At 38.4% G+C, this 12,808-nt stretch overlaps 1 protein-coding gene across 3 annotated transcripts in view; it reads right to left on the minus strand.

Moving 5' to 3' along the window:
* Window positions 1-12,808, minus strand: part of scaf8 (SR-related CTD-associated factor 8) — a 58,622-nt gene that overhangs the window by 10,997 nt on the left and 34,817 nt on the right. For all 3 annotated transcript variants that reach the window (XM_081348024.1, XM_081348025.1, XM_081348026.1), the window contains 7 exons: window positions 2,963-3,007; window positions 2,174-2,335; window positions 1,915-2,071; window positions 877-1,007; window positions 590-766; window positions 402-481; window positions 192-312 (listed from right to left, as the gene is read on the minus strand). In XM_081348024.1, coding sequence (XP_081204150.1) covers window positions 192-312; window positions 402-481; window positions 590-766; window positions 877-1,007; window positions 1,915-2,071; window positions 2,174-2,335; window positions 2,963-3,007 — 873 coding nt within the window. The remainder of the gene's footprint in view (window positions 1-191; window positions 313-401; window positions 482-589; window positions 767-876; window positions 1,008-1,914; window positions 2,072-2,173; window positions 2,336-2,962; window positions 3,008-12,808) is intronic.

Consider the following 12,808-nt stretch of genomic DNA (forward strand, 5'->3'; position numbering starts at 1 on the left):
GTCGCCATGATTTTTGGAATGACTTATCACAAGAGGAAAAAATTATGTTTTAGTCGCATAACATTGGTTAATGGAAATGCTGTCATTTCGCAATAGTTTATCGACATTCGCAAAAGTTTTGCGCAAATCTGTAATGGAAACGCGCCTAGTAATAGCACATTATGTCAAGAAAGAATCATGATTTTAAGTACCTTCTGTTGATGCTGCTGGTGCTCCATTAGCTGTTTCTGAAACTGCTCAAGGTTTTGCTGCTGAAGATGCTCGGCCAGCTGATGAAATATTGAGTTATTGATGGAATCTGACACCACAGGTCTGAGAGAGACAGAAAGAACATGACTTAAAAAAAATAAACAAAAAAGGGAACAGCTTTTTCTTGAAAATGGAATACAAAAAAAACATACAACTGAGATGACGTAGCATCTTTCTTAGTATCCTCGCTGTGTTCCGACTCATTCCCGAAATCAAACTGACCCAACAGCTTCTACAACACCACAGAATGGCCAATAAGAAAAGAGTTCAACTTCACAATTGATAGTGTAATGCAAGGATTACACCTGTTCAGCCAGTAGTGCTCCTAAAAGTCCCTGACCTTGTTAAAGGAGGAGACTCTCTGCTCCAGCGGGTTGAGTGTGTTTGCTGCTGCGGCTGCGGTGAGCTGTGCGGTGAGGGCCTGGAGCTGAACTACCAAACCTGCATCCAGCGCCTGTAGCAGAGAGGGCTGAGGCTTCTGCTGCTGCATCTGCAGGCTCTGGACCAGCTGCTGCAACTACACACACACACACACACACACACACACACACACACACACACACACACACGGGTCAGAAAAACAGCTGTGCAGAGAACACAGTGAGGTCAGTGGATGAGAAATCTGACCTGCTGGCCCTGAGGACTCTGTAGGATCTGGGCAACCGCTGCCACTGTGTCCGAGTTGGAGATCTGAGACGCCCAGTCAGGGAGACTATGTTGCACTATGTTGGCTGGAGTGGCTGGAGTTGCAGGAGTTCCTTCACGAAGTAGGAGAAAATATACAGATTTAAGAATGCTTTAAAAAATTTAGGAATACTTACATTTTTAGGTGAGGTAGACCTGGTGAACATGGAACGACATGACAGAAACGAGAGAAAATGGATGGAACAGACTTTTAAACCAGTTGTCATGATACATTTTCACCTCAAGGTGTCAGCATAAACTAGATGCTAACAATTCAATCAGAATTTTGAGTGGTAGGGCAACCTTGTGTGATTGACACACTGAAAAAGGAGTTCTGAGTTCCTGAACGGATACGCTTAGCCTCGAAAACCACTCTGAAGCGTTATTTGAGATAGTGTAGGTTTAGTGTGCATTAAGGGCACTGAGATTGGGTGTTTTTAAGAACTGGGACAGTCTTCCTGTTGCGTGCAAGCGCTCTCAAGTGGCCAAGACTGCGAGTCTGGGTATTTGGACAGGCCCATTCTGCTGTAGTTTTGTATTACTTGTAATTAGTTTCTTTGTTCTTATTTCATCACATACTGTTTACTTCAGTCAGCTTGAGTTTTTGATGATATTAAAACCTTATTTAAAGCAAAAATAACTATAATGTGATATATATTATTATCGTGAAATAAAAGTAATCATATCATAATGTAAGATTTTGGTCATATAGCCCACCTTAAAAGAGTATAATCAAGATTGCCAGAATTGTTATTTTCTTGTGTATTTTTTGCAACCATTCTCAGACTAATTATTTAGGGTAGAAGGGTTGATAAATGAGTAGGGAGGGGGGCATTATAAGTACACCAAAGAGTCCCTGCATATTTGGACTCTAGTCTGTGCAAACGATTTCTCTGAATGTAAAACCTGTTGCCACAACAGTGCATTGTTCCACAGAGGAGAGGATGCATTAGTGTGTAGTATGCATAGTGTATAACTTACCGGGAGTAGTGCTGTTGACGGGTACAGCACTGCTGGCAGAGACGGGCGTGACACTGGGGGGAGGGAGTCCTGCTGCCATGTCCAGGAGAGGCTGGATGATGTCACTCTTGAAGACACTGTTTTTCTGCCATAGATTGAGCACACGGACAATCTTGCTCTGCAATGCAAACATTGAAACTGGCAAATAAGCCAAATAGTCTAGACAAGAGCTTTACCATTTGATTATAGTGATGCGACAAAAAAACACACACACACACACCTTGTCATCTGTCGGGCAGCGGTAGAGGCTTTGAAACGTGCTAATGATGTTCTTACTAAAGCGTGGAGCGAAAACATCTTTCTCTTGACCAAACTGGTGACGAGACTGCCGTACAATGGAGTCGATGACATACAGACCAGGAACTTTGTACTCTGGCTTGCACTACACACACAAAAGTGAAAGAAGTAATAAATAATGAAAAAGGGTGCAAAGGGTCCAGGCTCAAAATACACCATTTTCATCATTTTTACAGCCAGCAATTTCCCATGCAATATGTATAACAACCATTAGCTTCATGCACAGCAAGAGTAAACCACACCAAGCTCTGGGTTTGGAAGCTCTTTTTGTGGGTGAACTGTTGCAAGTAAGAAACTGGATGCGCAAAAGGCATTTTCACATAAGGGATGACATATACATGGATTTATAAATATCTTGTTTAATGCTAGAAGTCTTTGGTGCTCTTTTGTTGGCAAGTTAATCTCTTTTGTAAGATACTTTTAGTAAGATATAGAGATATTCTGGATTCAAAGGAGTACATTTCACCAAATGGTGACAAGTTTTCTGCACAAATAATACTTCAACGTTGCACAAATAAAATTTTCATGTATGATTAAATAAATGTATGCATTACAGGGTTAAAGTATTAATGCTAATATTTATTTTCCATGTAGGACATTTCATTTTGTATTTTCATAAATATTTTAGGCACACTTGAGCATTTTACAAACTCTGTAGAAACTCAGAATATCTATTCATTTATTTTACATTTGCAAGACAAAAAGAACTGACCTTTTGAACGAATTTCTCCACACTTTGGACCACATGTTTGTAGAACTGAAAGAGATCACAAAAAAGAGAAGCTTAACCTTTAATGTAAAGATTAAGAGACATTTATATTTATATATTTAAATTGAATGTTCATCTCCAATTCATGCAATTATTCACATCACTTCACAAACAATTAAATCAAGACCCAGAGCTGGACATGTGAGAAAGGACATTAACAAACATGTTCTTCAGTATCTCTGTGACTGTCACATGTATTCAATGGAAACAAATGTTCAAACTCCGTTTCCATAACTCGCCATTGTATAGCTGGGTTAGCATACATAAGTCGAGCGTGAAGATTGTTTTTTCTATGTATAGCTATATGCTTCAGGGAAAACATGTTTTAGATGCTTTTATGCGACATTTTGATATCATTAGTTCATGATAAATATATATTTTTTAAAAAGAGCAAATGTTCCATTTATTCTCAATTAATAGGTAATGAAAACTATTCAAATACAATTTGATAAATGCTATATAAAAGCAGTTTTTAGGTGAATTTTAGAATTTAACGCAGAACATTTCAAATATGGCAAAAATATCATATCACAATTTTTTTTTTCAGGAAAATCACAATTCACGATTTTATCACGATTCTCTTTCATGTTGGTTTTACTATTTTGCAAGTGACTGAGCCTTACAGCCAAACTAACTTCCCTATTTTAAAAACAAAGCCTTACAAGGTAACAAAATATGAAATAAAAAAAGACAGACAATTAGGCCAAAGTGGCGCAAATAAGAATAGGCTACACAACATAATATACAAATGAAATAAACAGTGCTTTATTTTTTCAGATACAGTATGTATTTAACAGTAGCATTCAAGAAAGAAATTAAATGAACAAATATAAAAATAAAACACTACATAGACATCACTGTATAAATGATACATTGATTCTTATTAAAGCTACTTTTAAAGTTCTCAGTCAAGAGCAGTGAGTGAGTTTCTCTTTGTGTTTTGTTGTTTTATTAACATTTAAGGATTAGTTCCCCCCAAAATGAAAATTGTCATCATTTACTCTCTCAAGTTGTTTTAAACCTGAATAAGTTTCTTTCTTCTGTTGAAAATAAAAGTTATTTTGAAGAATGTGGGTAACCAACCGGTTGCTGGTCTCCAGTGACTTCTATAGTATATTTTTTTCCTATGGAGGTCGATGGGGACCAGCAACAGTTTGGATAGCCACATTCTTCAAAATATTATTTTCTTTTTTTGTTCAGCACAAGAGAGAAATCAATACAGGTTTGGAACAACATTAGAGTGAATAAATAATGACAGAATTTTCATTTTTGTGTGAACTACCCCTTTAACCCTCTGGAGTCTGAGGTGTTTTCTGGGCACTGGAGGTGTTCTGACATGCTCTGACATTTGTGCTTTTTTCAGTTATTTATAAACATGTTAATGGCAAAGGTGTAAATTTACTCTATATAGCACAAACAGGGCTACCAAAATATGTGATCACCATGCATGTATATTTTTTTATTTTTAAGAGAATGCTGCTTATGCGTGGTTATTGAAAAAATTAAAAATGAAAGTTGCTGAAAGAAGACCTCAAAACTCATAATAAATATGCATGAATAAGACTTTTGAGAAATGGATGTTCTTCCTTCGAGTTCTGGCTTCAAAATTATGTGAAAATAGTCTTGCTTTATCGTTCAGATAAAACAATACATTGATTTAAATTGATGTAAAACAGGTTTTGCTTGGAAAGCCATTATGCGAGTGGGCGTGAACGAGGAGTGGTTTACACCTTGGAATACAAAATGTCCCACCCATTATGCATAATGACTCTGCATAATTAGCCATTCATTGAGGTGTGACTCTGACTGACTGAGCCACAATGCAAGGACAAAAAATTAGAAGACGACTTATATTGACCATTTAAGATTTTGCTTATCTATCTTGTAAATATGTTTTGCTATTTTATTAAAAAGGTTACAATTACAACAATAATTAAAATTTCAACAATATTTCTAGTGTACTCTTTCTTTGTAAAAAAAAAAAAAAGATTATAGGCCTACATTTTAGGCCTATCTATGTATTCATTAGTTTGAATATAGCCTAATTGGAACAGCTAACATCTTAGTTGATGACTTTATTTTATATACATATATAAAAATTGCTAAACAAAAGCTTATTTGATATATATATTCAGTATATTCTACAGTAAAAACTGTACTCAAATCTAGTCAACAAAATGTTGTCTTTCATATTTCGCCTGACTGTAACGTTGTTTTTTTGAAATATTAGGGCATATAAATGTTAATTTGCAGTTTAATACGTATTGCTTATACAAATAGCCTACATTTTATTTCAACATATTTCAGTCGATTTTTACTCATCTCAGTATAGTAATACAGTTTGCTAAAACATCATCATTCATTCACACACGCGATTTAAATTTAAACTGTCTTTTTGCGAGCTGTGGTAAACAGCGCGCACCTCTGCCGTTCATTCATCAAAAACAGAAACCCGATTCACGTGAGAAGAAAAAAAAACTTACAGTATTCCTCAGCTCGCTCCTCAATATACCCGCACTTCTGAGGTAGGCTACTTTTTTCATCAAAAGCTTATGTGGCAGTATATTCTACAGTAAAAACTGTACTCAAATCTAGTCAACAAAATGTTGTCTTTCATATTTCGCCTGACTGTAACGTTGTTTTTATGAAATATTAGGGCATATAAAATTGCAGTTTAATACGTATTGCTACGTACAAATAGCCTACATTTTATTTCAACATATTTCAGTCGATTTTTACTCATAGTAATACAGTTATTCACACACGCGATTTAAATTTAAACTGTCTTTTTGCGAGCTGTGGTAAACAGCGCGCATCTCTGCCGTTCATTCATCAAAAACAGAAACCCGATTCACGTGAGAAGAAAAAAAAACTTACAGTATTCCTCAGCTCGCTCCTCGATATACCCGCACTTCTGAGGTACTTTTTTCATTATTGTTATTGCTCACAGCGCTGCTGAGACGGTGTTAAAGTAATGATCTGAATAAACTGATATGTGGGCGTTCACAGGTTTGCTTGGATTGCCTCATTCATTTGCGTTTGAATAGTGCGCGCTCTCCGTAGGCGGAGTCACATTACATTTGAATTAGCTCTAATGAGGTCGACTGGAATCGCTCTCTTTTAATACAGATTTCACAACATGAGAATATTTGTTTTTTATATAAATTACTTCATTTAAGAGAAGAGAATTCAAGCTTCATGCCTGTATGTCTGTTTGCCTGTTTGACTGAGTATTCGCTGAGTTATTGTTCATTTTCGGACGCGTTTCAGAATGGACTACACTGGCAGAGAGAAGGCAGAACTCGCATCACGTTTATTTTTCTTTATTTGGCAAAAAGCACAACACTTTGTTTTTATTGTGAGTATACACAAAAATAATACACATTTAACAGAATCGATTGATGTATGAAACTTGTTTTGTAAAATCAAAGTCAAAAGAGTATTTTGGGTCTCAATTCAACTCATAAGGAAAAAAGCGAGCAGATCACGCCGACGTGATCTCCGACCTCTGAGGGTTAAGGACAAGGGGCAGCAAATTTACTATTGGGCTACTGTCTCTTTAAGACCGGCGCATCTTATGGACACGCCCCTATTTTCTCTCAAATGTGTGCTTTCGCTTTAGACACAAGTTAACCAACTGTGTTTATGTAAACCTTGTGTGTATTTGACAGTATTAGCGCAATAAGACTTGAAAGATAACTTAGTCCAGTAATCAGGCGCTATTTGACGTTTATGCGCATGTTAGTTAGAACCGCGCAACAGCACGCGAGTGAAATGTTTAACCAGCAAATCTCTAATGCACAGGCAAATAAAAACTTTTATGAACTGCAGTGTCCTGTAGCGTGAGTGTAACTCTATCGCTGCGTAAACATGTGATGTGTGAATGTACGTCGCGTTGGGTATATTGACATGGAGGCGCCAGAACTGCAACTGATAGAATGCACTGTAGCACGGTACGATATTTCTTCAAAAGCAGATCGTGGAGGCATTTTAATCGTCCACGGTCAAAAACAGTGATATCGCACACCCCTAATTTCAAGGTATTAACCCTTTAGGCGCCAGAGGTTTTTTTCTAAAACGTTCGATTTTGACATCTTAATTTCAAAAGGCTATATCTTAAAAGTGATAAAAGATAGAGACTCTGTAAATTAGAGAAATATTAAGGATGACCCAAAGTTTATGTAGGGATAACATTTTCCCATCTAATTTGCATATTATGACGTCATATGGTGGCGGCCATCTTGGATTATAGAATTTTCATGAAAATTCACGTTTAAATGATAAAATGCAGCACTTCTTTCCCCCCAAAATGTCCCTCACCTTCTGTATGCTATATTGCACAATACTGAATGCTCAGGTCAATAGTAAGTAGTAAACAAACTGTGTAAATCATTACTAATAAATGGTAGAAACAAACCGAATGCATGTAGCGGTTGGCCTTTTGCTGTAGAGATTTTCCATTTACTACATACAGTTGGCACTCTGATTCCATGTATGGGGCACATATATATTATTCATATGACACACAAACACAAGTAGACAAGACCTGTTTAGTTCAAAAGCTCACTCGCCACGGCAAGGCACATATCATGAGTGAGATGACGAGACGAGGAAAGACAATGTTAGTATATTTTTTTTTGTGTGTTTTGTTGTTTTTTTTTTGTTTGTTTTTTTAGCTGACAAAGACGCACACATCACAAGGACATGAACACACAAAAAAGAACACATACTGTACACTACTAAATGGTCAGGGAAATAGATAGTAAATTAACAGTGTAAATCATTACTAATAAATGGCAGACAAAAAAAAAAAGAATTTATGTTGCAGGGCTTTTGCTGTAGAGATAATGACTCCCTATCCATCCAGGTGACATTTCTTGTAGTGTTTCATGGTGTGGTCTTGCGATAGACTATGCATTATAGCCCCTCTGCCCCGTGTCACACCGCCTCTGCTCCTGCTACGAGCAGCGCGGGCGCGACCAGATCTGCCTCGCGCGCGCCGAGTGTGCACAGCTCGGACTACTGTCATTGTCATTGCAACTTCCCACCCTGCCTCCATGTTGCCCCCTAACAGTCCTATGAATACTTCGACCTTGTCTAACATACCCAGTGGCATTAGACAAAGCCTCCACCACAATACTTTCGCCGCGATTGCGGAGACGCACGCATTCACCATGGCTAGCGCGGTAAAAATCTCCCGCGGCCGCCTCGTTCCCCACAACACTAACACGCCTGCTAACTTCGCGATGAACACTCCGACCCCGGGAAACATTGTTCCCACCACTGACATTGGGCAAAGGACCATCTATATTGGGCAAAGGATTCACCGTTTGTGCTTGGTGTAGGGCTATACTTTCACTTTCAGAATCACCGTCATTTTCTGAAGGCAGATAACGTTATTCCCCTTCTGAATCAGGGTCCGCGAATAGAAGACCCAACACTTCATTGCAGGTAAGCTTTATTGATGCCATTAGATAATAATAATAATAATAATAATAATCTAATGCAAATACTCGCTGACGTTGACAATATTGCTCTGATAAAATGGCTCACTCGCACACTAGCTCCGCTTTTGTTCGCACTGATTCAATGCGCTCTAGCTCGAAGATTTTGTATAGAAACATGATGTTTTTTTGAGTCGGGGATGAAGTATGACATGTCTGCCAACTAGTGGAGGGGAGGTTGAACGAAATTTGACACCTTATTTGACAAAATCAGCCGTTTTATTCAGTGCCGCATCTTGTCGAGTAAACTCGACCGTGGAGCCTAGAGGGTTAAAGGACAAGTTCGGTATTTTACACTTAAAGCCCTGTTAACAGATCGTTTCTGATGAAATAGAACGGTTGAGATAAAAATGTGGACACATGCTGCTGTCCCGAGAATTTTAGGTTTATTTCGCTTCTCCCCCCCACCTACACAATGGCAGCCTATGGGCACTGGAACAATCCTTCCTAAAACGCATTAAACTTTCGATTAAAAAGACGTGAAACTCACCGAGTGGTCAGGGGTGTTCAATGATATGCTCACACAAAAATCGCTGCAAAAGATGCTTTCCAACAGGTTTTATCGTAGTTTTTGTCCAACTCCATTGACTTGAATTGGATGGGCTGTGTGCGGTACGGTATTACTCCGCCGCTTCTTCTTCTGCTTCTTCTGTGTATTCAATGAAATGCCAGTGGTTTGCTTGTAATTGACAAAGGTGCATTATCGCCACCAACTGGGCAGGAGTGTTTATTATTTAAGCTCTCAACGGAAGAATCTACGGGTGTGAGACGTTTGGAAAAATAGATCCACAGTTTTACAACGAATGGTAAAACACCTGTTGGAAAGCATCTTTTGCAGCGATTTTTTTGTGAGCATATCATTGAACACCCCTGACCACTCGGTGAGTTTCACGTCTTTGTAAACGAAAGTTTAATGCGTTTTATGAAGGATTGTTCCAGTGCACATATGCAGCCATTCTGTAGGTGGGGGGGAAAGCGAAATAAACCTAAAATTCTCGGGACAGCAGCATGTGTCCACATTTTAATCTTAACCGTTCTATTTCATCAGAAACGATCTGTAAACAGGGCTTTAAGTGTAAAATACCGAACTTGTCCTTTAAGATAATGTTTCCAACATATAAGATCTCTGACACTCTCATGGCCTGAATTTCATTTTGGACAATTTTGTGCGTTTCTGACCGTTTAAGTGCAATAATCCAATGAAAAAGCACTCAGTTTGGTACTCACAAGCTGTTTGAGAGGCGGCTTTATGTATGTGCGCTCTGGTATGAGTGCACAGAAAACTGTCTCTCAGAGAGTGTGCGAGTCCCAAACTGAGTATTTTCATGGATTATAGTCATGCATATGATCAACTTTAGTAACACTACAAGACTGGCCCAAATAGGCAGGTGAAAATTCTGTCTTGAACCGCGAGAGAAAGTCTTGTATCGCAACGTTCAGCTGGCTTGTACAGACGATGTGGTGATGTGAAGCAATGTGCGCATTTTGAAAGATAAAGGTTTTTATTTCAGACCCAGGGGGAACGGAATAAAAAACAGAGTAAAAACATAAAAATACAAAGAATACAAAGCCTTCCACAATGTTCAGTGTCTAACATAGACATGTTTGCCAATGGTTCCACAGTCCAGAAGAAAATCTGACAGAACTTCGTATAGGGTTTGCCAAAACAGCGATTTAGTCATTTTCTGACTCAGATACCCTACACATAAATCTATACATCAGGTCACGTAAAACTGCAGAACAGGTAGGTACCCCGACACTGACAAACATATGGCTTGCACTGGAGCTTCTTGGAGCTCTCAGCAGCAGCCTCATGCTGTCATTATAAGCCACTATGAGTTTTCTAATGCTGCCTTGCTTATAATGACACCACAGGTAGTATACAAAGGTGTACAATACGCTCTAAAAAGTGAGATCTTCACAGGTACAGAGCACATGCTAAACTTACGACACAGCATGTTCGCTTGAGCATGCAGCTCTGCCGACGCTGCCTATAGATATCCTGATCATCAGACAGGTCATTTGCAATAATATGGCCCAAATATGTAATCTCTCTGCACACCCCAAGTGCAGTGCCAGACAGATAAAAGTCAGGGAAGTTTGACTGTCTATCTTCTCTACTTCTGATAATCATGATCTTAATCGTTTTTGCATTGTATTTTTTATCAAAATCAGTACCATACTGTGTGCATATTTATTAGGGATGCAACGGTACACGGTAAAATCCCGGACCGTTCGGTCAGCCCTGCACGGGACAATCTACCCTCGTGTCCCGCGGGACTTCGGTTTTGCCATTGAGTTCGCGCTGATCCTTTTAGTTTTTGCTTTAGGCGCCGTTCACATATCGCGCCTAAAACGCGTAGAAAACGCTAGGCGCGCCGCGTTCTCCTTTTTCCAAATCGCTAGGGCGGTTGCGCTCCGGAGGCGTCTGTCGTTGCTAAAGCAACCATCAGCTGCGCTCTGGTTGGTTCTTGTCACGTGACCTACGGTGCGCTTGCGGCATTCTGAAAAGTTGAGAATTTTCTCCACTACTGGGGACATCGTTAGTGCCAACCGGTCTCGCCTTGCACCAGACAGTGTTGATAGACTCATCTTTTTGCACAAGAATCTCTCAATAGTGGATGAGTAAATAACATTGCACTTTGTATCCTGAATGCAGTATTTTTTTTATTATATTATTTTGCTCTGCTTTTTTTTATTCAAAGCACAAGCTAATTTATGTTTGTTAAAGGTAAAAGTGCACTTTTTCTTTCACATTGATCACTTCATATACCAGTTATCAAGGTTTAGAATTGGGATCCACTTGAATATTTTGAAGTGTGTTTGTTTACATTTTGTATTTCATATAAGTGATAGTTGAAGAGGTTGTATTACTTAGTGTTGTTCAGTACAGACTAGAGTGTTAATTTATTCCATACATTGATGTTCTTCCTACTGTGACATTCTGTTTATGCTCATAAGAAAAATAAAACATATTTTTGGGATGAAATAGCAGTCTCTTTCTGCACAAAACATGTACCGAAACCGAACCGAGACCGTGGCCCAAAAACCGAGGTACGGACCGTACCGTGGGCTATCTGTACCGTTGCACCCCTAATATTTATCAGAAGCTGTTGTAGACCAGCACTATATGGGCTAAAAATGACCAAATCATCAGCGAACATAAGGTGATTAATTAGTGAATCACCAACCCTACAACCTGTACCGCAAGCATTTAAAATCACAGACAAATAGTTAATATACATATTAAAAAGAAAAGGAGACAGAATTCCGCCCTGGCGAACGCCATTGGTCACTTGGAAGGGAGTAGGGCTAACATTACTAGACTAACGTTACAGTAAGTCCATGGTAAATGATGGGAATTTGTAGACGGAAAAGCCTTCTGCGCACAGTGTTTCTCCTGTTTGTCAGCATTGTTTCATCTGCCTTTAAACTGGTTTAACCCTCTGGGGTCTGGGCTGTTTTTGGGGCCCTTGAGATGTTCTGACATGCCCTGACATTTGTGCTTTTTTCAGTTGCTTATAAACATATTAATGGCAAAGGTGTAAATTCACTCTATAAAGCACAAACAGGGCTACCATAATATGTGAGCCATGTGTATGTACATGTTTTCATTTTTGAGAGAATAATGTTTATGCGTGGTTATTGAAAAAAATAAAAAATAAAAATTCTGAAATAAGGCCACAAAACACATAGTAAATAAGTGTCAATAAGACTTTTGACAAATGGATGTCCTCGCCTAGTGTTTTTTCTTCAAAATTATGTGAAAATAGTCTTGCTTTATCGTTCACATAAAACCATACATTGATTTAAATTGATGTAAAACAGGTTTTGCTTGGAAAGCCAATATGCGAGGGGGAGGAGTAGTTTACACCTTAGATTACAGTGTCCCACCCACTTTGCATAATGATGAGCCATTCACTCAGGTGTGAAACTGGCTGAGCCACAATACAAGAACAACAGATATATTTAGAAGACTTATATTGACCATTTAAGATTTTGCTTACATCTATCTTGTAAATATGTTTTGCTATTTTATTAAAAAGGTTACAATTACAACAATAATTACAATTTCAACAATATTTCAAGTGTACTCTATCTTTGTAAAAAAAAAAAAGATTATAGGCCTACATTTTATCTATGTATTCATATTTCAGTCGATTTTTACTCATCTCAGTAGCAATTCAGTTTGCTAAAACATCATCATTCATTCACACACGCGATTTAAATTTAACTTCTGGCAAAGATGAAGTTGACGATAGGCTATTGACTCGCGATCTTCGCA

Source organism: Scardinius erythrophthalmus (assembly GCF_964197995.2).
Source record: "Scardinius erythrophthalmus genome assembly, chromosome: 19".
Taxonomy (NCBI): domain Eukaryota; kingdom Metazoa; phylum Chordata; class Actinopteri; order Cypriniformes; family Leuciscidae; genus Scardinius; species Scardinius erythrophthalmus.